The 23,343-nt window shown below is 57.1% G+C and overlaps 3 protein-coding genes across 3 annotated transcripts; 1 reads left to right on the top strand and 2 right to left on the bottom strand.

Moving 5' to 3' along the window:
• Nucleotides 1–545: 545 nt before the first annotated feature.
• On the bottom strand, nt 546–1,810 carry GLRG_04950 (uncharacterized protein; the record flags this gene model as incomplete). The annotated part of the gene is made up of 4 exons (XM_008095635.1): nt 546–883; nt 968–1,153; nt 1,215–1,474; nt 1,614–1,810. 4 exons carry the CDS (start codon nt 1,808–1,810, stop codon nt 546–548), a joined length of 981 nt encoding a protein of 326 aa, XP_008093826.1.
• Nucleotides 1,811–14,679: 12,869 nt separating this feature from the next.
• On the bottom strand, nt 14,680–15,831 carry GLRG_04951 (uncharacterized protein; the record flags this gene model as incomplete). Its single annotated transcript, XM_008095636.1, has 1 exon — nt 14,680–15,831. The coding sequence occupies one exon, from the start codon at nt 15,829–15,831 to the stop codon at nt 14,680–14,682; it is 1,152 nt and encodes a 383-aa protein (XP_008093827.1).
• Nucleotides 15,832–19,523: 3,692 nt separating this feature from the next.
• Nucleotides 19,524–19,793, top strand: GLRG_04952 (uncharacterized protein; the record flags this gene model as incomplete). Its single annotated transcript, XM_008095637.1, has 1 exon — nt 19,524–19,793. The coding sequence occupies one exon, from the start codon at nt 19,524–19,526 to the stop codon at nt 19,791–19,793; it is 270 nt and encodes an 89-aa protein (XP_008093828.1).
• Between the last annotated feature and the right edge of the window lie 3,550 nt (nt 19,794–23,343).

A 23,343-nucleotide genomic window follows, 5' to 3' on the forward strand; every position in this document is an offset into this window, starting at 1 on the left:
TCAGCTAGGAAAGCTGACATGCGCGAATATACTTTTGAAGCCATTTTGCTTCAGGTCTTATGCGACTGGGTCCATGAATCATCGGGTTTGCGGCATCAAGTTGTAATTGATAATTACGCGCCGATGAGGCGGATGGCTCGAATCTAAGGGGGTTTGGTTGTAGTAGCCAATGATTCAAGCAATGATTCCGTCAATCTGGTTTTTCGGTGGTTTTTTCTTTCCTTTTCTTTCCTCTTTCTTTTCTCCCTTCTTCGGGATGCCACTAAAGCAGGGGACCATTTTGACCATCTCGCCCAAGCACTTTGGTTTCCCGCTCCTATGCGCCTGAGAAATGGCCAGCAGGGCGGCATGTCATCTCTAGGAGTCATGTTCTACAAATATCTCCCGCTACCACATGTGTTGTCACAAACGTAGTGTCTCTGCTCAGGTACCGTGGGAGGTCTTAGAAGATGGCCAGAATGTTGGGCGGACTCGGCGTCATGTCAGCGAAACGGAGCTCACCAACTCGTACCCAGAAGCATTGCCAACATCGGGGCGGGTCTTGCTCACCTTGCGACCCCGCCGGGGACGTTGCACGGCTCGCTGGCGACGAAGAAGCTCCATCGCTTCTCCTCACGGCACCGCTCGGCAAGGGCCTCGAGGTCGAAGAGCTCGCCGATGGGCATACCCCAGCCGGCAAGCAGGACCTCGTGCATCCAGTGCTCCGGGTCACGGTGGGGCCAACACTCAAAGGTCGGCTGGTCCCCGGCGACGGCCGAGAAGTTGTCCCAGACCCAGCGCAGCGTCTCCTCGGACTGGGCGACGCCGCTGAAGGTCTGCGGCACGGCGGTCCGGTAGCTTTCGAGGTCAGTGGGCGACTTGGCGGCGTGGGCGGCCATGAAGCCTGCCGGGGCGGGAGTGCTGTGTTAGACGTCTCATTTCTTTCTTTTCTCGTTTCCTTCAGAAGGATGGAGAGGGCGGGGGTTACCTGTTCGCGTGAAGAGGATGTCGCCGAACCTGACCTCGGTCCCCTGTGCCTCAAGGCATGCCTTCAGGTCCGAGACGGGGATGGAGTCGCGGGCGAAGGGATCGTAGGGGGCGGTGCCCTGCTCGAGGCGCCAGCTGTGGTAGTCCACGAGTACGCCTCTGCCGACGATGCCGTGCGTCTGCCATGCTACTCGACTCGTCAGCCCCCCCCAGAACGGGTCGGGGGACGGGGGACAGGCCGGACTGACCCTGTATACCGTTGACCGTCGACGGCCGTCCCTCGTCGTCAACTGCGTGGATGTCGTCCATGGAGACGCCGTTGTAGAACTTCTCCTCCTTCTGGTAGCCAAAGTGCCGCAGCCCGTCCCACTGCGAGGAGGACTGCGAGTTGAAGGTCCAGACGTCGTCGTTGACGCAGCGCGGTCGCTTATGGATGAGGTCGTGGTGGAAGGCGCGGCGGGCGAAGAACGGGGCCGGCTGTGCCGTGAGGGGCCAGTTGAGGGAGACTCTGAGGGTGGAGGAGGACTTGGGGTCAGTTGCTAGATGTGTAATGTGTGTGTGTGTGTGTGTGCATGGATGGCCGAGCCGGGGTCCAGCCAGAGCGGGTGGGTGGGTGAGTGGGTGATGATGGGATTTGAAAGTTCTACCTTGCGCCGGTCTTGATCTCGGTCCTGGCCGCGGCGGCGACGCGCTCGTCGGTCAGCCTGTTGAGCGTCCCCAGCTCGTCCTTGTCGCCGTAGAGGCCCCAGGCCGAGAACCTAGGGTTGCCGCTGCCGAGCGGGAGGGCCTCGAACGGCGGGATGCCGTTCTCGTTGAGAGGGTGGTCGGGGGATGCGGGGGCCATCGTGTCGGGCTCAGGACGTTGTGAGAGCTGGTGTCCGAGCTGTTGTATACGCCTCATTGGCTTTGCGGACTCTATATAGGCTTGGTGAGTGCGTGACTGCGTGTGCGTGTAAATATGTACCGATGCGGGTTTTCCAAGTTTGGGCTCGTCGTACGCGGGGTATCCGCGATGCTTTTAAAGGAATGATGTCAACTAGACCCGGACCTCTTTCCATCTCAACCCTTCCCCACACTTTGGGGTTCCCGGTGGCGCCGGGCAGAGGAGGACCTGCATAACCACACCATCCGATCTTATATCCGGGCGCGCGCGTTGTAGTTGGAGAGCGGCTGGTCCCCGCGGTTGCGGAACTTTCGCCTCGGTCCCCGGCCGAAAGGTGTTGAAACCACCGAAGCCGAAACCCTATGAGGGCTTTTCTTTTACCTTGTTTTGGCGAGACTGCAACGATGTTGTCTTGTCGTTCGTTATTGTCCCACAGCGTCTCTCGGTATGCAGACACGCGCGTCTTGGCTCTGCGGAGGCAGGCCCGTCTTTCCCGGCACGCCCTGTTGAAAGGAGCTAGCTACGCCGGACCTAGGCCGGCATCGGCTGATGGGGCAGCCGGCGAGGCATTGGAGCCCGTCCGCGGAGTATGCCTACGTACGGCCTGCCAGCTGTATTTAGCTGCGATGCTTGGGACGCTCTTGTCGCTGGAGTATCCCTGTTTCACGCGGTAGATTTGTTGCCAACTTTGCAAGTTCACGGAACGTCCAAAACACTCACGCGGCCAGCCGCTGGTGAGTACGCTGCTGGAAGCGGCATTGCTACCGTGACCTAGGGAGGCCAGCCCAAGCCACCCAGATGTTAAGCCAACCGTCCATGTCGTCCGGGGTATGATGCAAGGGCCTGGTAGGGAAAACCATATGGCTGTATCTAGCAAGTAAAGATAAATCCGATGCCATCACGGTCCGCAGTGCCACGTCGAGGATTATGGTTACTTGTGTCGAGTCGTTCGTCAAAGCAAGCTGCTCTTTGCTGTTTACTGCATTCAAGGTATTTCTGGAAAAGAAGGGCTGAATGTACCGTTGGCCCTCCGCGGTCAATCGGCACTTGGACCGTCGACGAGGACAATCAATCAATGGGGAGCAGGCATTCTCATACGGTCCAACCGTTCTACGACCTGGAAACAGAGCTTTTATGCCTCCTCATGACGGTACAGGTATGCCCAGCCCACATCACACACTTCAAACTGGACGGGGATCAATGGTCGTTCGACATGCTGCTGCTGTCCTCCGATTGCCTAGTAGTTGTCCGAGCCAGTGATTTGGACATGCATAATGAACTGTTGACGTAATGCGGACGTGTCCGGGGAATTTGTATACCCCCGCTCGTCACCGTAGCTCTCCAAGTCTCAGAGCCGCGGTCTCGTTCCTGGTTCGAAACCGTCACGGTGTTACCAGCTGGAGAGCGCGGCTTCATTGCGTTCGCTCTCGCCACATGACATCTTTGGGGGGGGGGGGGTTGAGAAATGTGTTTTTGCTTTCCCGCTTTCACCCGGTTGACTGAAAGATGCAAGTTGTCCCCGGACGACTGGATTCTTTACGAGCCTACTGGAAATAGGGGGGGTACTCATGAGGATTCGGGGATCCCATTTGGAAGATTTCTTGGGAATACGATCACGACAGCTTAGACTTGAACCTAGATGATCTTTCGTAGAAGGGAGTGCGCAGGAAATAATCCCAATGTTCCCTTCCACATGTGCCTTTGGGCCCCAAACCCGTGGAACGAAAGGGCCAAACATAACGGGTCTTTCACAACCGGAACAAGTCATCGCGGCGTCCGCAAAGCGCCATAGAGGTTCCGTATTTAAAAGAGGCAAGCACGCAATACAGCGTAGGGTCTGTTCCGGTATTACCTGGCACGATACGATCCTACAGGCTTTCCAGGCGCTTCCGATGCGTATTGTGGGCCGGTGGTCGGTCCACTTAGAGTCAATAACTGCTTTAACCAATACAAAGCGGGGGTACACTTGGGTCTTACTTGTAGGCTTTAGGAGGGAGAATATTCCTATTGTCGGGCGACTATCCACTGACTGCTACTCTGAAGATGAGTCCGGACCAGGCTAGTTGGCCGTTATTAGGAAGCCCTGGTGGGTATCCATCCCTTTCCTCTTTCCGGTTTATCGCGGCATGCCCGGTTCACCCAGCGGTAGCCGTAGAAAAAAAAAAAAATTTTTTCCCCCCCCCCCCCCCCCCCCCCCCCCCCCCCCTCACCCTGCCAGAGGTGGTGTTCTTGTTGTTGTCGACAGTCTTTGTCGTTGAAGTAAGTCGGCATGGGTTGACACTCCGGCCTCTTGTCAAGATTCTGGCCTTGCCCCAGCGTTCCGCACTATGATTAGACATCTTGGAAACCTACCAGCAGGATCTGCAAGGCCATATGTCTAAGCCTGAGGGCCTGCCGCCGGTGAGGTGAACAGGACAGAGCCAGCCAGCACCAACCCATGTCTCGCCCGGAGCCGAGTTGTCATGTGAGTCTACTACCATCAAAGACTAAACACACGACCTTGCCTTGATACGCGGACGACGCACCGTGAACCGCATGCTTCATACTCCCTGGACCAGATGCCAGGCGCAAGATCGTTGGGCCAGCGGCCCCAACGACCGGGAGACGCCCGTCAACTGAACCCAGGCCCGCCGACGTATGGACAACCACCAGGTACCAAAGACGGCGATTGGACAACGCAGCGTTGCCGTTCGAACCCCCCTCACCCCTTCTGGACTCGAGCCAGACGGCGCCTAGAGGCCGTCAAAGTCACCGGGCAAGCGTCTGCGGCACCAGGTAACAGCAATCTCCCGACACGGAGGCAGACGACGCTTGCATGGAAACCACGAGCGTGCGCGGGGAGTCAGTGCCCCCCCGCGCCCGAGCGTTTGCAGGTGACAAACATACAGATGGTGTTCAATTTCCTGGGCTGTAGCTTCAGCCGCCTGTGACTCGGGCCCCCGGGTCTCTGTCCATGCCAGCTCACGATCCAACGGCGCCGGTGCTGGCGAGTCCAAATGGCAAGACGCCCCGACCGTAGGCGAGCTGCTACAAGCATGGCTGATGGTCTGCGATGCTGCATTCGCTTGTTGTTCCCTGCGGTACCGCATCGGCTTGGCATCTTCGCGATTGTCGGGGGGGAGGGAGGGCGGCATATGAATGGGATGCTGCTGACTTGCGTCAGATGCTGCAGTCTGGGATGACGAAGGGGGGGGGGGACTCGCACGCGGTAATCGGTGATGAAGCCACGGCCTCGGGTTCAGGCCAATACAACGTTAATCACGCGATACGGCAAGGCTGAAACTGCTGTCCTGGAGATTGGCGAGGATGCACGACGGTTCGAAGTACGCCACCCCCCCCCCCCCCCCTCAAGTGCCCTGGTCGTGTTTGAGCCCGTTCCCGCCAGTCGAAAAGTCACAAATCGGCCTAGAAGAGGGCACCGACACTCTTCCCACGATGGCTTCCCGCTCATTACCCTGCAAGGGCAGGCAGACGAACCCCCCTCCCCCTTCTCTCCCCTCGCTCTCGGACGGACGAACGCCAACGGACGTTACAGATTCCCGCGTCGGCCAGACATCCAAAACCTCCCCGACCGCGGGCGCTCGACGGGCTTTCATTTGCGCAGCGACCGGCCTCCCGCCGGCTGCCAGACCTGGTCACGCCGGTCCCCGAAGCCTATCCTTCCCGTCGGCGGGCTGCTTGGCCAGCTCCAGTCCCGAGTCCGTTCCCTGTTTGCTCGGACGACGACTAGCCGTCACTAAATGGTCCTTGCACCACGGTGGCTCCCCTCCCCCATCTCTCTCTCTCTCTCTCTCTCTCTCTCTCTCTACTCCCTGTGGCGCAAGGCTTTCCGCACGCTAACACGACAGTTGGAGGGCTGGCAATCTGGCAGCCCTGAGAGGTGTCATCTGAACTTTTTGGTTTGGTGCAGGTCGTGGCCGTCCGCAAGAAGAAGTTTGGGATGGCAGTCTCAGCCCCGAGGATGGCTTGCGACCAAGGCCTCACGTCGACGCCTCCTCGACCCAGATGACGGTCCATCTCCACGATCCCAGGGCCAGGCGTGGCGGTCATAGGTAGGAGAATGGAAAAACAGTCGCCCATCTCCCGTAATCTGGCCAACGGCCATGGAAGACGCACACAGGCCGTTTCCCAAAGTCACGCGTTCGGCGGCGTGGTCGTGTCCCAGCACCCGGTTCCTTGGGAGCTGCCATGATCCGTACATAGGTACATCAAAGAAATGCGGAACCGACCTGCCTGCTTCCGACCATCTCTTCACGCCAGCTGGAGTAGCCTCGACCAGCCACGTCGAGCGGTGCAGAGATTTCTGGCTGTTACCGAGGGCTGCGCTGACGCATAGAAGATGGAAGCCGAAAAGAAGGGCCGCTCTATGGAAAGGGCTGGGTGGGTGGCGGTGGGGCGCTTAGAGCTGCGCAGCGCTTGCAATCACCGTAACCGGTCTCGGGAGGTCCTCAAGCTGCCGCATACGAACAAGGCGAGCAGAGAAGCAGATGGCTAGCTTCGCTACAGCTATTCGGGTCAGCTAGAGGGGTGGTGGTCGTGGTGATGGTTATCGTCGTTGTCGTTGTCATCGTGGTAGGCTGGACGGATGCGTCTCAGAGGATCCAGGCGGCTCTTCTGGGCGGTGACAACACCCTACGCACGACAAGTTCGGCGACGGGACTCAGGCGCACCTAGAACGGGGGTGAGGCTAGCGAGGGCTTGGTTTTCCGTCCCGATGGGCGGCGCAAGAGGCTCACAGTATGCACAGTTGGCGGGAAGGCTTAGGACAAGTACCGTCGAGGTGGCTTAATGAGAGCTTAGCGAGGGCTTAAGGATGGCTTGATGAGGGGGCCTGTTGGCTGACGGTCGCAATGTAGCTAAGGAGAGATGGCGCGATGCACGGCGCCCGTTGGGAGATGGGCGATGATTTGGGGGGGGGGGGGGGGGTGTGGTGGGTTGGTGTGAGGTGCGAATAGGGGCAGCCGAAGGAGAGGTCGAGAAGCTCTCGGGGGAAGGGGACGGAGGTGGGACCCACACTTTTGTTTTTTCCCCCCTTTCCGGCAGGTTCGGACTGGAGAGTACGGTGGAGGGAGCCGGAGCGGCCGCTGATAGGCGCGACGGAGACGAGAGCCGGAGGGGAGGGGCGAATGGGGTATGGCAGGTCGACCTATGATCGTAGGCCGTTGCCATTCGTTGATTAGGTACGGAGTATTCAGCTCCCCTTGGAACAAGACGATCTTAACGGTCGCGCATTAAGTTGTCACGGTAGCCTCCGCCTGGCGAGGAAACGCGGCTGTTTGGCTCGCTACCATACTGCCATGCATGCATGCCATGCCGTGTGTCATGCAAGCCCCTATACTCCGTACTCTGTGCTCTGCAGCGGGTGATTGTTTCTTCTTCTCTAGTTCCTCTGCCTTTTTTTTTCTTTTTTCTCACCCGTCTTTTTCTCCTGTGCCTTGGGTCTCCCCTACTACGTCCTTTTTCCGTCGGTTCTCGCCTCTTTGGTGGCGGAGGCGCGGCACGTACCGTAGGATAGGGGTGTATCGCCGTTCGCAGGGTGCTGAAGACGGCCGGTCCGGATGGAGATAGATAGGGAGACGGGACGGGAGAAGGGAGCCTTAGGCTCGACGAGGGCGAGGCGTCGCGTGGCAAGGCTTTTCATAGCCTCTCTACTCCGTACTATGTACATAGTCTATTGTGCCCCTTTGGGGGGAGCGCGCGCCACGGCCATCATGCCGTCTCCCATATCCACCACGTTCATGGTAAACTTACGAGAACGGCGGTGGCGATGAGAACCTAGGCGTGCTAGGTATCCGCAGGCCCGGTAACGAACGGCCTTTAATGGGTGGGAGACTGTATCCATTTCACCCGTGTTTGTACGCTTTAGGACCTTGACCGAAAAGGCCCGTGTGGGCGTCGTCGAGTAGACAAAGTCATGGCATCATAGGAGTATCTCAAAAGCCCCGTTGTCATGTAATGTCGTGCAGGTGGTGAATGGGGAGGGGGAGCTATGAATCTCCAGGGAGCAGTTCACTCGGCTTTGGATACAGAGTCAGACGACAACGGCAAAGAGTAGGATGAAACACGGCCCCGGGGGAGCGGGAGGGGGCGTGTGGCAAGGGATCTAGGTATCCGTAAACTACCTACAGAGTACATAATAGGTAAATGATTGGAGGACGGCTGCAGCTTGCTTGCATGACGTGCTCTGCAGGTACGGCCAGGTACGGTTGTGACTCTGGGCGACGACGACGACAACTTGGCGATTCGCATATACCTTACGGTTATCAGAGGCGAACCTCCTTCTACTTCTGTGGCGTGATCATCACCAATGTGCACGGGTACCGGGGCATTCGAATGTTTAATTCGTAGCTGAGATAGATAGCTACCCGGGCGAAAATACGACGGAAAAGAAGAGACGAACAAAACCGGGGGGGGTTTACTGGCCTGAACCCCATAATGCATCTGTTTCCTGGAGGGGGGCGCTATGTCGCAGATTGAAAAGACTCAGTAAAGCGAGATGAGCAACCACACGGGGACGGCAGGGGAGGGGGCATAATCGTACACCGCCAAGCGGACAAGACAGGCAGCCTCGGAACCTGTGAGCCTCTCAACCAGAGGATATATTGAAGTGACGGATCTCGTAGCTTAGCGTAGATCCGTAGTCGGTGAGCGAACGAAGCGAGAGGCACTGTATGGATACCCACCGGGGGACCCCCTTGGATGCATGGGGATCCCCCCGTCATCTTGAGCTGTCTTACTGTGTGGCACCCCCCGGTCTTTTCTTTTCTTCTTCTCGTGCTCGCCGTTAGGTGCAAGGGTAGATGTGGGCTGCGGAGTGTAGTGTATCTGCGGTAACGACGGGTTTTCGACGGGCTGGTGGATCAACAAGAGCGAGGGAAGAAGCAGGGGGGTTGAGAGAGGATGGGATCAACTCTCTCGACGAACATGGTTGGATGAGAGAGAGAGAGAGAGAGAAGGCTCGGGATAATGCACATGACAGGAAGCGAACGAACGAAGGAACGAACGAACAGGCACAGACGATGGAGGGTTGATGTGCCTGATAGCTGCACATACCGCATTCCTCATTCCTCACTCACACAGCAGAGGCTGACTCGGGGTGATGATTCCCTCACCCAAAGAGAGAATTAATTCCCCACGGAGAGAGAGAGAGAGAGGCACAGAGGGTTCCTCTTTTCCCGTCAAAGCGCGTCTGGCCGCTTGATGACCTGTTGCTGTGAGTGATTCCCACGAGGGCGGCCGATCAACAGACCCCCCCTCCCCCACCCCTTCTCACCAGCTTGACGTGATGGCACCCGTCGTCGTGGTTTGTCGTTTGTCGTACGTCCTTCTCGTCACACAATCGTGTACGACACCCGGTACCACAGGCAGGTCCTCATGAACATCCTAATATTAGATCGCGGGTGCCCCCCCCCCTCCCCGCAACTTAGCGGCGGACGGCGGTGATGATTGGCGGCGTTCGGAGTGGTGCACACTATGTGACCATACGACGTACGGGTAGACGGAGTGCGGATACGCTAGGGCCGGTGGGGAGCAGGGGGGAAATGGAAATGATGAATGGGCACCTCATCTAACAACCTCGCCGACGGCGTAGCATGGCAGACACACACACACACACACACACACACGCACGCCCGGCCCCGCGGATCGATATCTACATCGTACCTCGCGCCGCGCCAAGCTACCGTCGCAATCCTACCGTCAACCACGTTTTCCGAATGTTCCACGGCACCCCAAAGGAAGCTCTCTTTTCCCCCCCCCCCCCCCCCCTGCTACGCTGCGATGGCGCGTCTACCGATCACACTTTGCAATATCAACGACGGCGTCCTAGCGTTCGATGGTTGACGGTTGATGGTTGATGGTTGATGGTTGATGGTTGATGGTTGATGGTTGATGGTTGATGGTTGATGGTTGATGGTCGATGGTTGGGGGTATCAGCCGACGCTATTCCGCAGACGGACGGGGAGGTAATTGTTGCGTGGAGCGGTTCGTGAGCCTGCGGGTTCTACATACTCTCTACTCCGTACATAGGCAGTATACGGAGTAGTATGTAGCAATATCAGTTCTGAATCGCCCGTTTGGGCATCGCGTCATCGGCGTCGAGCCTCGATCCAGGAAGATCCCGAGAGCGTAAGCCAATTGACTTTTTGTGCCTCGCATTGATTGACACCACGGGACACCACCACCACCACCACCACCCACCGCACCGCACCGCACGCCCAACGTGGCGAACCCACCTCCATAGTGCGTACATCATATAGCAGCAATGAGCTGGGAATAAGCCCTCCACCACGTGCAGCTGGTTTCACCGGCTCAATCCATCTACCTTTTTACTCGAAATCACGGGCAGGCCGACGACGAGCGGGCGGGAACGGTTTCGACTCAGAACCAAGCGGGGCCGATATTGCATACATGATATACTGCAGCCACGGCAATCTATCCGCATCGCGAGCCACGACGACCTGCCAACTCGGTGTCTCATGCCGCTCTGCCATCGTGGACATGCAGTCCCCGCCCGCTCAAATATCATGTTATGTGGAAGATGCACGGCGTTCGAGGTAGACGACGAGATCGACGAGGCTCTGAACGACGCGTGACATCCGTCTACCACTCACCCCCTCGCTCGCCAACCCCCCCCCATTGACACCCATCGCCAATATCGCCGTGTCTGCTAAGCCTGGTGGCCGTCTCGTCCCGCACGCATGACCGTGTGTGTGTGTGTGTGTGTCTGCAATGTTCCAGATGCCGGGCCTTGGCTCCAGGCCGCCGCTGACGAAGGTGCCGCAGAGTACTTGTATCCCATCCGTCGCGCGGTTTCAAAGAGCGTTGCCTACTCCGGCGGGAGGGTCTTCGGCGCCCCTCGGCCGGTCTTGGAGGATGGTCGGGTTCTTTTTGTCCCGTGATTGACTACATAGCTGGCTTGAAACTCGGCTCTCTTTCCGGACGGCATAGTTCCCATCTGCTCTGCGCAAAACGTCATTCATCAATCCGGCCCCGAATCTGTTCATCGTCGGCGAACAAGCAGCGCGCCCACCCCGAGTCTAGGTACGTGCTGCGGTGGCGGCGAACGGCCTCTTGTGGATGAAGAAAACAAATAAATGAATGATTAAATAAATAAACAAGTAAATAAATAAACAAATTAATTCAATAAACCGAAACCCTATCGCTCATCAGGTTTGTTCCGGAAATCCTCAAACAATCAGCCCTGCCTGACTGAGTAGAACAGTGCAGGAATCTCCAAAGTGGTTGTGGATACCCCCCCACCGCTCTCTCTCTCTCTTTGGCCAAGGCGCTTTGCCTCACTGGCTTTACCTTTTTTTGCCACCGTTGTCCCGGGCCCTATAGCTCGACGGAAGACCCGCACCGCAACCATCCCCCCCCCCCCCCCGGCGCCGCCTAGCATGGAAGAGGCCGGACCGGCCTTCGGCTCCATCCCCCCACACACACATAGATCCGACACGTCGTGCTTCGTTGTCGCTCAACAGATGGCTTACCGGGGTGACCCCTTATTCGATATTGGACTTGGACAAGTAAAGCAGAGCTTGTGGTTGGAAGGAGAGCAGAAACCCCTGCCACCGAGGCGTTTGATGTGCATTGATTGCTCTCTCGAACCATACATAGCATGCTGTCTGTCTGTGGGAGGTGGTACGTCGTTCGTTGACTCGTTGCATCGCATCGCACGGCCGATTGACACTTCAGACAGACAGACACACACACACACACACACACACACACACACACACACGCGCGCACGCACGCGCGCACTACCTAAAAATACCGTCCCGTCGGGGCCTTCGCATTCGGGCCATGTACAGCTTTCGTTCGCACCGTGGTCGTGCGTGCACCCTCCCTCCATCTCATGCTGCGCACACGCTCACGCGCACATACGGACATTCCCATCGGAGGCAGGGCGGACCCAACGACAAGCAAGCTTGAGCTAAAGATGGGGCCCGGAGCGGTGTGGGTATCGACAAAAGGCCGGATGGCTGGCTGGCTGGCTGGCTGGCTGGATGATGCAGAAGCAAGAATTCAACAACCATTGCCGGATCGCGCTCCTTGCTTGCTTTTCTGCAACCCGTTGATCGGAACGGACTCCTTCTTTTCGTCATCTTCGCTCCCTTGCGAACGACCAAGGACGAGCTATGTCGACCCGGGGCTACCTGTCCGGTCCTCGGACCGCCCGTTACCCCCCCCAGCTCGACCGGCCAACAAAAGCATCCAACCACCACGAGGCAGGCGTCCCGCCCTTGGTTGGCTCGCGCATGCAGACGGCGCAAACCTCAACACATCACGTACATAGTAGTATGCCTACACCCTGACCGCCTCTCTCGCCCGCGTGATCGGAGAACTTTCTGCAAGGGGGATCGCAGGGGATCGCAGGGGATCGCAGCGTGCTGCGATGCTGTGTCGTGGACCACAAGCCATCTATTGGCACGTGCGTCATACATGGCCCGAGAGGGAAGTGTCGTGTGGTGGTGGGGAGGTGGGGGAAGAGAGGGCTGTTTGGGTAATGATGTAGGTAGTTGAGAGACAAGCCTCGGATTGGGGGGTGGTGAGAAAAAAGAAAGAAAAAAATCTTTAGCAAAAGTCGCATGCATATCGGGGTTGAGGCCAAGGTGAAGCGAAAGCTGCAGCAAAGCGGAGAGTGGACAGCGCCTCGCGCGGATAACGGCAGTGGGAAAACCCATTCATTCGGTGGTTGCGCGAGGCCGACGACGACGTCCCCCATATCCGATGACCAGATCCAAGAAAACCTAACCTAAACCCCGTGCAGACCAATCCGATCTCGTAATCCCTTTTTTTTTTTTTTTGTCTTATTCTTTTCCATTTCCGTTGCCTCCTTTGGTTGTGTCTCTTTAGCACCGCCCCTTCAGCCCCCCCTCTCGCAAAGAAACGCCGCGGCTGCGCGGCCTGGATCATCTCGAGCGCTACGCTACCTAATACGGGCCAGTCATCTTACGAAATACAGACGGCAGCATCTTTTTCGCATCCACAGAGAGCCAAGATTGGCCGGTGCATGGAATGGCGGTTTCCCGCCGCCCGCCTCAATCTTGGCTAGGAAGAAGCCCCCCTTCCTTATTGGTGAGGATGGGGATCCACTTTCCGAAAGAAGAGGGAGGGAATAATAGAAGGGGAGGAGAATACTACTACTACTACTACTACTCCGTACTACAAAAAAAGGTACATGCCGTGATAGGAACAGCCTCGCGACGTGGCTATTTTAGAACCGACACCCCGGTCCAACTTCAACCGCCGCCCATCCATCCATCCTGCTGCCCCCAAAGGCCCCCAAAAGGATGGATAATTGGGCAACGCGCGATCCTGTCCATGATGCACCACGGGGGCCGGTTTTGGGAAGAGCTGTAATGCGGCCGAATGACTCTCGACAGCAGCCGCACTCTCCGTGTCAGACACTCTACGGATACACTTTAGTACCCAGGTACGTAGCAGATAAGGCGGGTGGACGGCAGGGCCAGTGGTTGAATCAAGGCACACACACACGTATTGCACGCATAATACTTGGTATGCCTATACCTATACATGCACACATATTATAACATACACTTACTTGGACATATTATTGCCACATATACGAGTATACACACACACACGTATTGCACGCATAATACTTGGTATGCCTATACCTATACATGCACACATATTATAACATACACTTACTTGGACATATTATTGCCACATATACGAGTATACACACACACACACACTTGAACATATCTACCACATATCTACTCCGTACACTTTATTACACGCACATGTCCACAAACGCCCCCATAGGCCGACGTCGATGGAGATTGAGGCCGAATTTGGGAATCGGCTACTCTGTGTCACACAACACTGGCCGCCAGCCCAGATTCGAGCCCGAATTTAGCATCACAGCTTGGTTGCGCGCGCAGGGACCGGCCTGCAGGCGACGAGGTCTGCAAAGGGAGAACTTTGTAAACGTACCCCCCCCCCCCCCCCCCCCCCCCCTCTCCCCTTCTCCTCCAACGTCGATCCATCATCGATGGATAAAGACAAACGCAAAAAAATATAGAAAATAAAGAGCCCCCCATTGGAGAAATTATGGAAAATTACGCCAATCGTCCAACAGCATTGCAGCAGCAGAGATGTTGCTTGCCACACGCCGTCCTCATGCAAGATCGGAGTCCAGGGCAAATGGGGCGGGGGGCAGGGTAAGGCACAGGTCGCCCGAGAACAATGCCCACAAGGCCATTCAATGGAACAAATATGCACAACACGAGACCGGGGTGCCGATTCAATTGAAACTCATATGAACGAATAAAACTTGTTGGTATCATTGGTTTGATGTCTAACTAGGCAGCCCGTGCCCCCAAAATGTCTTGCGGGGGCCGGATCGGCTGTCTTCTCTCCAACAGTGCCGTGCCTTTTTTTGGTACATGCCAATCAATCGAGTCTGGCCCTATTCTCTTGTCTGCTTTCGTCCTCTACCGCCCTTAACCATTACTCCATCCGTCAACACACTCAAAGAAATTCGTTGCGTCGTTAAAACCGAGCCCCCGGTGGCCAAAAACAAGGAACATGGCCGAGGAGAGAGAGAGCGGTAAATAAAATAAAAAAAAAGAGAGAGAAGGAGTAAAGGAGTGTTGCAGTCATCGCTGCCCCATGACCGAGAGTCCGTGTGAGACGCCGTGATCCAGTTCCCGTCCCCGTTAATGCGCCATGCATGTAAAGCAAATCCCCAATCCGGATGCAAATGCGTGTTTCAAGCACAGAGTCCCGCCGTGTGTCGGCCGAGTCTCTTGTTTTTTGTTGCTGTTTTGTTCTTTATTTGTCTGGCCGGTGCGAGGCGACTAGCCCATCCTCATACTCTTCCTCTTGTTGGCGAACCCGCTGAGGATCCGACTCCTCGTATTGCCCGCGGGCGAGCTGGGCGATACCATGGTAGGAGTGGATGGGGTCGGGGGCTGGTTCTGCGCGTTCTTCTTGGCCGCGCGCATGATATCGTGGTAGCTGACCGAGGACCAGGGGCTGTTGAGGGCCTTCTCCGGCACCTCTTCCCTAACGTCCGTCGTGCTGGAGGGCAGCGACAGTTGGTCCCGTGAAGAGTTGTTGGCGGCCAAGTCTCTAAGCTGCGGGCGACTGCGCTTCCGGACGATGCTCAGTGTCCTCTTGAAGAGCTGCGAGGTAGGGGTCTTGGGCCTCTCGGGCCGCTCAGCATCCGGATGACGCTCATCCACTCGCTCATCGAGGGGCTTGCTGGCGTAAGGGTCGACGTTCAGGAACGCAGGCCTCTCTTTGGGAAGCATGCTGGCGGTGATCATCATGCTGCTGGACCTAGGCGGGTGGTGGATGGGAGAGTAGGAGGCTCCCGTGGCGGGCGATGTCGACATCCTTCGCAGCGCGGGTTCTGTTGTTGAGATGGCGAGGCGGCTCAGGGAGCGGGAATCGGCCGACTCTGGCGTTGGCGATCTTCTGGTGGAGGGGAGGTCGATAATGGAAGGCTTTCCGGAATAGATGACAGACACGACGCGTGCCGTGTCCTCGTGGCTCTTGCGAATGGGCGAGTCGGCCGACTCTGCGCTCTCCAACTCGTAGTCGTAGTCGGAAAACTCGTCGGCGGAAGAGGAAGCCTCCTCTTCGGAAGAGAGGTAGATGTCTTGGGGGGCGGACTGTGCGGGTTGGTTGGTGATGATCTTGAGGGCCATGCTGTCGAGGAGCCTGGAAGCCCTCAAGGAGCTCTTGGCGGGTAGGGCGGGTGCGCTCTGTTGCGGTGGCTGGTTCTTCTTGGGGGAAGGGCCCGTCATTTCGGCGTAGTAGTCGCCGTACATCTTTTCCGTCTCGTTCTCGTTGAAGGTTTCGTCGTTGTATACGGGCGGGCGCGGAGCGTTGGGAAGCGAATCTCTGTAAGAGGTCCTCTGCGATTGCTGGGAGGTGACACCGTCCTGGCGGGTGTTGGAATGTGAGGGTTCCCTGACGGGCATAGACTGGGTGGCCAGAGACATGGCGGGTGGTGACGGCATTCTCGATCTCCCTCGGGGAAATCTAAGACTGGGCCGGTTTCAGTCACGTAGGGTAGCTGGTCTACAGCGAACAGTAGCCGCTGGGTAGTAGTCGGTTGTTTGGCGGTATAGTTAGTTGTATGGTGTGTGAGTATGTGTGAGTGAGTGATTGAGTGTGTGAGCGTGTGTGTGTATATATGTGTAAGTGTCCAGACCTGTTGACTGGGACAAAACACCAAGCTATTTGGAGGGATGATGAAGAGAGGGAGCAAGAGCAAGAGCACCTAGAGGTGTGTGAGAGGTAGGAGGGCATGCAAGATATTTTAATGGACGAGTCGGTCTGGGTCAGAAATGGGTCGGGGGGGACAGGTTAGGATATGTCGGTTCGGGAGGTGGTAGAACATGAAGGGACGGGGGGTACAGCATAGAATGGGGATTGGGGGGGGGGGGGGTGGTGAGTTTGGGAACTGGAGGTGTGTGGGTGTGAGATGAGTAAGAGAGAGAGAGAGAGAGAGAGAGAAGATGGCATACAGATAGATACCTAATGTTTAGTAGGTATTCGTGGAGAGTAGGGATGTAGGTAGGTACGGAGTAGGAATAGAGTAGGAATAGAGAGAGAAGAGCAGAGCAGATGGACGAAGTGGAACAGCCACAGCACGAGCTGCTCCTGCTCCTTCTCCTGCTCCTGCTCCTCCTGCTCCTGCACTCTGCACCTGGCCCATGCCACTTTCCCCTAGTCTCGATCCTGGTCAGGTCCTCACCCTGAGATGATCCACTTTGGTACGGGGACCCCAGTGTTGGCCTTTTTTGATTGACACGGTAGACAAGACAATGGAGGCAGGGGCTGGGCTCAAGTCCCCACTAGTCCCTGTCGCTCCTCCCTCCTCCTGTTCGCTTCGGAAGATGAGGTACGTACTTGTCCTCTTTGAGGCTTTCTTTCATTCTTCCTCTCCGTCATGCCCGTCTTTCTCTCTTACTCTCTACAGAGTATCTAGACCATGCCGGCCAGCCAGCCAGTCCATCAAACAAACTGTTTGCCTTTGAGCCTGTGACTCTCCACATCCTCGCTTTCTCTCTCCCTCTCTCTCTCTCTCACTGCCGGTCTCGCCTCCAAGGCCTTACTCTATCCGTTGTTGTGGTTCGGGGGGGGGGGGGGGGGGGGGGGGGGGGGTATAAACAATAGAACATCGAGGTCGTCTCTCCCTCAAAGCGGTCGAGAGGACAATGTCGTCTCCCACCACACACCCCACGAGGGAGGCGCCCAAGACGCCTTCCAGTCCAGTCCAGTCCTGTCCTGTTCTGTTCTGTCCCATTACCAAAGTACACAACGGGAATCAACCTACCTACCAACCTACCTACCTAAGGCTACCTAGTAGGTAGGCAAGGTAACCCTATCCCAACATCCTATCGGCCTGCCATCTTCCCACCACCACCATCACCGCCCTCTCCTCTCCTCTCATATGTGCTGTTTCATGTAAAAGATACCAATCGACGACGCCCATCTATCTCGGATCAGTGCCTCTATTAACTAACCCATCAGCTCCACGAGTGGTGGATAGCGTTTTTGCTTCACTGCATGTCTAGCCGACCTCCCCAGACTGACACGAGAGACGAAAGCGAACGGGGCGCACCCATGGCCCTCGCCATAGTCTCTCGTGTCGTCGCCGTGGATTGGAGCGAGGAACGAAGGGGTGAAAAACCTTGTCCAGTGTCGTTTGTCGGCAATTCACTTGAGTCCGTGAGCCTCGTTCTCCTCCACTGCTTGCTTGTTGTCGACATAACTATCCCGCCGGCAAATGACCCCACACATGTTGTCGCTCACAGGCGACCGGGGATGGCTGGTCACACCCACACGCACACGGCCTCACCACCAGCAAACTCTACGCCACCAGGCGAGGCGGTGGCAGGGATTGGCTTTGCTGTCCAAAAAGGACGACATTCCGTCGTGATTCGACGGCGGAGAAAAAGCGCTGACCAAGCCCGGGGGTGGTCGACGAGAACGCAAGTGTACTCTGTATGTGTGTGTGTGTGTGTGTGTGTGCGTGTAGGTATGTGTATGTATTTCTCCGTCCACCACCACCACCATCACCACCACAACCTCCTCTTCCTACTCCCTGCGTGATTGGAAGGTACCTCTCGTCCCTGGTGTGGCCTCGAGATGGCCTACCTGATTGTGCTCGATGCTCATTTGCCGTCATGTCGTGGTGGTGCCGCCGCCGCCGCCGCCGCCGCCATCGCCAGCCGCCCTGTATCGGCAGACCAGAAACGGCCGTCGGAGCCTAACGCTACTTCGTCCTGTCTGAATTAGGGGGGCGAACCTTCTTCCCACCAGCATGAAAATATCCAGCGTGACTCTCATGCGACCCGACGGATGGTCCTCTTCCCGCCGGAACCCAAAGGGAGAGAGTAAATGCAGTGCCGGCCACGAGCAGCTACGATTGAGGGAGAGAAACGAAACCCAATGTTTCGGTCTCATGGCGGAACATGGCTTGGCCCCAGGCTCTCTCTCTTGTCTACCTGCAGGGTGCGAGCCACCGTGGAGAAGCCTGGAACAAGTAACCCCTCCTGTCCTTGGCAGTCGGCGATTCTTGTGTACCGGTATGTATGCATGTACATCATGTGTGCCAGTGTGCCAGGAAAAGAAAAAGCAATAAAGAATGAAGCATTGCGAACTGGTGGTCTGAACAGCCGAGCGTGCCTGGTCTAACCGCCCAGGACCATGGTCGCCTGGCACACCGGGCGTCCTGGGGGATAATCAACTCGATTTCAAATGAAGGGGGGGGCACGGCACGAGACGACACGGGCTACACAAGCCTATCGGACGCAATCAAGATCAATCAGTTGGATAACATGAAGGGGCCGGCGGGTGGGTGCTATTCCGCAATGCCTCGCCGCTATCCCTCTCTTCTGGGAATGGCGCCGGAAAGCCAATATAGAGCGGCAATTACAATGTAGATACGTGCAGTCCAGCCGTTCCTCACGTGCCCCCCCCCCCCCCACGAAACGGCATGAAGCCGGTGGGAAAAGGGGGAGAAAGTCTTGGAGGGGGGAAAGTCTTGGAGGAGGAGGAGGGCTTCATCGCGCGCGCCTTCAAAGCCGCCGTGACATGCTCAACCGAACGGATTCCTGGCCGCAGACCTGGGCCCGGTATTTCCTGCGTGCCGTGCAGCGATGGCGATGCAAAGTGCGAGAAAAGAGACACAGCCATATGCCCATGTCTCACAGGAACAACGACGAGCATGTCGACATGTCAGTGGACGGGTGCGAGGCACGGAGCGTTGCATCGCCAAAGTGACAAGACGTCGGGTCGGCAGGAGGCCCTACGGGACGCACGAATCACGTCGCCTAGACGAGGTGCTCTGGCCGGGCAGATTCCATTTTCTCTGCTCCGCCGTATCTGCCAGATGCAGGTTTTTCTTCTTCTTCCTCTTCATCCCCTTGAACGAACGAGTGCCAGACCGACATTTGAACCATGTCCCCATCCGGACATGACAACACTCCCGTTCAACCCCGGTTCGATCCGCAGTTGGAGCGTGTCGATTCCACCCCGACGATAAGAGATGCGTCCGCAGCAGCAAGCAGAGTGAGCGTGCGTGCAGGGCCATCCGAAAAACGTTTCCTCGTAGACGGCAAACCTCGCCCTTGCAGCGACGACACGCGGTAGAAGGGATGTTTCTTCACTCCCTGCAGCCGCCATGCCCGTCCGAGAAACATGGTCAAACTCGAAGCGCGTCATTGAGTCCAAGGGTCGGAACGGCCGCATTTCCACGGTTTCTCTGTCACAGGTCTGCCGGTTCCAAAGCTCTTTGGGCCAGTCACGGCCGCGAGAACGGGTGGCACCCCCCTGCCGTTCGTCCGATGTGTACGGATATGCTGCGACAGACAACGTCGAGACGGGCCATTCGCTCAGCGGTTCCAGGGCATGTGTGTCTGCGGCCGTCACTGGACGAGAGCTGTCGATTTAAAGCTGGGGACTGCGGAAACGCACACAAACCCAAAAAAGCCAATACTGCGTACCAGACACTCCTGGCGGCTTGCGTGCTTCATTTCGCCATAGCAAAACCCTGCCACCGCATGGCGATTTGTTGCGGGACGCCTGCGGGCACAGAGCATGGCTGGTGACGCGACGGTTTCCGGACAACGATCGGAGCCAGGTAACCCACGCCCGTACGGCACTCCGTCTCTCTGTCCGGAGAAGCATCGCACAGTGTATGAGGGATGGGGCGGAGTCCTACAAGATGGATGGCAACGCTCATGCGTGTTTGCCGCAGCATTTGAAGAGAGAGGGGGGGGGGGGGGACAGAAACAAAGAGCTCTGCTACCTGTGTGGCGATACGATATGCAAAAGGCCCCATCGCTGGTGCTTGGCGGCGGTAACGGGGCCAGCAGCATCCATCCATCCAGACATCAGTACATACGAGAAAAATAGTCAATCAGCCCATGTTGTGCCGTCAGCCTCCTTTCCTAGTTCAGACCAGCCTGATACTGGCAGACGGCAAGTTTGACATGGAAACTCTTAGTTGGCGGGAGGTGGTGCTTCGGAAGATGCGATGAAATCCGGCACCACGGATACATGCGTGTTTCTCGCCTCTCTCTCTCTCTCTCTCTCTCTCTCTCTCTCTCTCTCTCTCTCTCTCTCTCTCTCTCTCTCTCTCTTTCTCTCTTTCTCTCTCTTCTTCTTAGCCCCGGGGGGAAAACTCGCAGCATTTATCGACTCCAAGTTTCTCGTTTGTCGTCGGTCTTTTCTTAACAATCAACAACGGGCCATTTCCCCTATCCCTTGCTTGCGAACCCTCGTTTTCCTTCCGTTCCTTTTCAACCGCCTCAACGGTCGCGACTCTCGGCCCAACTGTCTCTCTCACGACCATGTCCGCCTTACAGTCTCATTCCCCGACTCCCTTGCAGGTGGCTCTCAGGCGGTGGGCATGTCGCGGCCAAGATAAGCTGGCCCGCCCATCCTGGTCTGCCATATCCCCACAGACAGTCGCCTTTTGCTCGAGGGTGGGGTCACGGAGCACCTTCTGCCGCCTGATGCAATTCAACGTTTTCTCGACGGGGCCACTCGCCAGACTCCATCGCGGCAGCCTCGAAGATTTAATTCCAGCCACAGAAGTGCCACCACGCCAACGGCTATGCGAGATGATGCTAATCCACATGGAGGGAGCATGGCGCTGGTCCGAGAACGCAACGGAGCCCTCTTTTCTCTCTTTTTCTCTCTCGCACTCTCTCTCTCTCTCTCTCTCTCTCTCTCTCTCTCTCTCTCTCTCTCTCTCTTTTTTTTTTTTTTTCCCTTTCTTTTTTCCTTCCAAGGGCACAGAAGAGTGGCCTCTGCGGATTGTCTTACGTTCTCACGTACCTAGTGTACACCACGGCGGTCCGAGCAGCAGATGCTTTCTTCTTCAACCCGTGCCGAACGGCAGCGCTTGCGGCGCCGCGTGGGGAGGTGGTAATTGCGAGTTGATGGTCATCGACGTGGCCTGGCCTACATAGTGCAGCAGCAATCACGCAATCACACCCGATGATCGGCGCGGACACGTCTTGGCCCCATACCATGATGCGTCCGACGATTCGCACGGTATCGTTGGGGGTGAAAGGGGGGGGGGGGGTGCCATGATCCGACACGTACGGCTGTCGATGAAGCTGTCAAAACTCGGCAGTCGGGTCTGTCTACTACTCCTCGAAACTCGACCGCCGTGTTGGGCTTTGTGTGATCACCGCGGGATTCCAACAATGACACACGTCCCGCAACGCTTACCCCTGACGCCAGGGGGGGAGCCGGGGGGGATCGTAAACAAATTATCGGATCGCGGCAACCCAACCATGACTTATACTTTCCCCAGCGGGTGACGGATGCTGCTTCTTCCAGGCCAGCCTTACGTTGCTCGCTGTCTCATCTGTCTTGCCGCCGGCCGAGCCGTCGTGGTCATTGGACGGGGACAAGGCAAGCGCTACGCGATATACCTAGCATCACGACTTGCGCGTCCGCTACGTGATGTACTGTTTCAAAGCGCCCGGGTTTGCACACAGAGGCGTCGCTGATGACAACTGACAAGGTCACAGCATGACACTGATTCGCGCGCTCCGTTCTTACCCGGGTGCTTGGAGTGCATGCGCCATCGCCAGAGTCTTGGCCGTCAGGTCACCGGGCAATTATAGATTCAACGCGGACCCCACTTCGGCGCCGCGTGGTGTGGGGCCGTACTCCGTCCGAGTCGTCCCTTACCGATTTGAGATGACGCCAGTCCCGTGTCTGCGGCTAGAGTGGCTCTGCATCTGCCGCGCAGAGAAACGAAACAGAAGGCTACTCGAACCCTAATCGACTGGCCCCCACCCAACACCGTCTTCCCTTCCGCATGCTGACATTAGACGTGCCATGTGCTCGCTAGGGCCGAGGAGGGCCACGATCGGGACTTGGGGTAGTCTGGTGATGTTAGGGGCTATGCAGGTTCTCGATCCCTATCAATACCTGCCCTATGCGGGCGTCCTCTGAGGTCGGATATCGTCTCGCCCAGAGAGGCTTGACGGTTTTCCTTTTTCCTAGTTTCGTCTCCCAGCTGCGCCAATGCTATGCTATGCTATTCTTGCATAACTGGCCGATCAAGCGTCACAGTCCAAGATGATCTTTTAGGCACGACCTTAGTCTTGTCTACCTAAGCCGCGCAGGAGTGCACCCAGACTGACCCTGCCAGAGACCCACCCCACTACGCTATGCGCTTATGGGTATTGGATAACGAGAGCTGGACATGGCGAGTGAGTCTCACCCCCCCCTCCTCCTTACACTATACAGAGGCAAAGATATTGACGAGCAAACTTTGTCAGCCGACAATGAGATGAGATGAGATGCTCTCTCTTAGCGCAAGTCGTGTGGTAGGCGATGTCAAATCTTGGAGGCTCCCTCCCGGGCAGTTCGTTTCAAGGCCTCGGCTGGCTGTGGCTCATAACTTGCCCTTGTTCGGATAGCTGACCAATGAGGGATATATGATGCTGACGAGCATGCGGTGCTGACAGGCAACTGCGCCATTGCCAGCCTCTCGGGACCCTGTGTGCATACGGTGGAAGATTACGGCGTCTTCCTGCACTGTCTGGAACATGTACCTCGTCGTTAGTAGTAAAGCGGACATGGCTGATACGCGAGGCTATATGGTGTTCCCGCCGTGGTTCGAAACGCAGCATCGCCGCGTCTGTGCTTCTGGACCCACGTAGCAGAAGCAGAAGCAGCAGCAGCAGCAACACCACCACCGCCGCCGCCGCCGCCGCCGCCGCCGCCGAGATGCGCAACTATGGTGCTGCCAGGAGGAAGATATCCGCCGCAGCTTAGGCAGCATGGCTGACGGTCCGACCTATCGCATCCCGCGTCGTCGCGACGGCTAAGGCGACCTCGCAGCATTGAGAGAGGGCATTCGCCCGCGATCTGAAACGGCGCGAAACGAGCTGAACCGAATGGAATCCCACGTTGGGGGGTTGCACTCGTCTCGTTGGTCCCGCACCGCGCCGCCGCCGCCAACAATCCAGGGC

The sequence above is a fragment of the Colletotrichum graminicola genome, assembly GCF_000149035.1.
Source record: "Colletotrichum graminicola M1.001 genomic scaffold supercont1.16, whole genome shotgun sequence".
NCBI classification, from domain to species: Eukaryota; Fungi; Ascomycota; class Sordariomycetes; order Glomerellales; family Glomerellaceae; genus Colletotrichum; species Colletotrichum graminicola.